Below are 678 nucleotides of genomic sequence, written 5' to 3'. Positions count from 1 at the left end.
TTGGGCCGGAATCACGGCCTGGGGGCTCCGTTCCTCCCCGGCGTGGGCCTGAGCCGGCGCCCCGTCCGTCCGTCGTCCGCAGAATGGGGCACGCGGGGGAAGGACGGGCCGGGAGCCGAGCGCCAAAACGGCTGCGAACCCGGGGTCGAACCAGGCACCTTCAGATCTTCAGTCTGACGCTCCCCCGGCTGAGCTACCTCGGCTGGCCGGCAGGGGCCGCCGTCGCCCCGAGCCCGCCCGGCTGCGCGCGCCTCCTAGGCGCCCGGGCGGCCCGCGGCGGCAGCGCCGTCTCTGTGGCGCAATCGGTCAGCGCGTTCGGCTGTTAACCGAAAGGTTGGTGGTTCGAGCCCACCCAGGGACGCGGTTTTGAGCTTTTGTTCGCGAGCCAGGGGCGGGCGAGCGGCGCCCCTGCTTTATGCGGGGCGCTGCGCGCGCACCCCCAGGCCAGCCCGTCCGCGAGGCGGTGTCCGGGGCGCACCGCAGGGAAGTGCGCGGAGGCGGAACGTCCCAGGCCCGGGGTCCGGGTTCCGCGCGGCCGCCGAGCCGCTTTGGGAGCCGGGCCTGGAGACCCGGAGCGCTGAGGCGGACGGACCGCAGAGGTTGCTTGAAGGCCGAGGCGGACATGGCGGCGCCGGCGGGTGAGCGGGTCGGGGCGGGTCGGGTCGGGGGGTCCGGGGG

General features: G+C 75.5%; 1 protein-coding gene and 1 non-coding gene across 3 annotated transcripts in view; both read left to right on the top strand.

Annotated features, from left to right (window-relative positions):
• The first annotated feature begins 287 nt into the window (after positions 1 to 287).
• Positions 288 to 361, top strand: TRNAN-GUU. Its single transcript has one exon. It is a non-coding gene; the product is annotated as a tRNA-Asn (tRNA).
• A 92-nt stretch (positions 362 to 453) lies between these two features.
• The window catches only part of NDUFS7 (NADH:ubiquinone oxidoreductase core subunit S7), a 6,725-nt gene continuing 6,500 nt past the window's right edge, over positions 454 to 678 (top strand). Inside the window, exon 1 of one of the 2 annotated variants that reach the window (XM_034996853.1) lies at positions 454 to 638. In XM_034996853.1, coding sequence (XP_034852744.1) covers positions 623 to 638 — 16 coding nt within the window. In that variant the 5' untranslated portion in view covers positions 454 to 622. The remainder of the gene's footprint in view (positions 639 to 678) is intronic. The other variant, XM_034996852.1, reaches the window with a different exon arrangement.

The sequence above is a fragment of the Mirounga leonina genome, unplaced genomic scaffold (genome assembly GCF_011800145.1).
Source record: "Mirounga leonina isolate KUSES-001 unplaced genomic scaffold, KU_Mleo_1.0 Mir_94, whole genome shotgun sequence".
NCBI classification, from domain to species: domain Eukaryota; kingdom Metazoa; phylum Chordata; class Mammalia; order Carnivora; family Phocidae; genus Mirounga; species Mirounga leonina.
The sequence above is the reverse complement of the archived record's forward strand: the minus strand, read 5'-3'. Positions and strand labels throughout refer to the sequence as shown.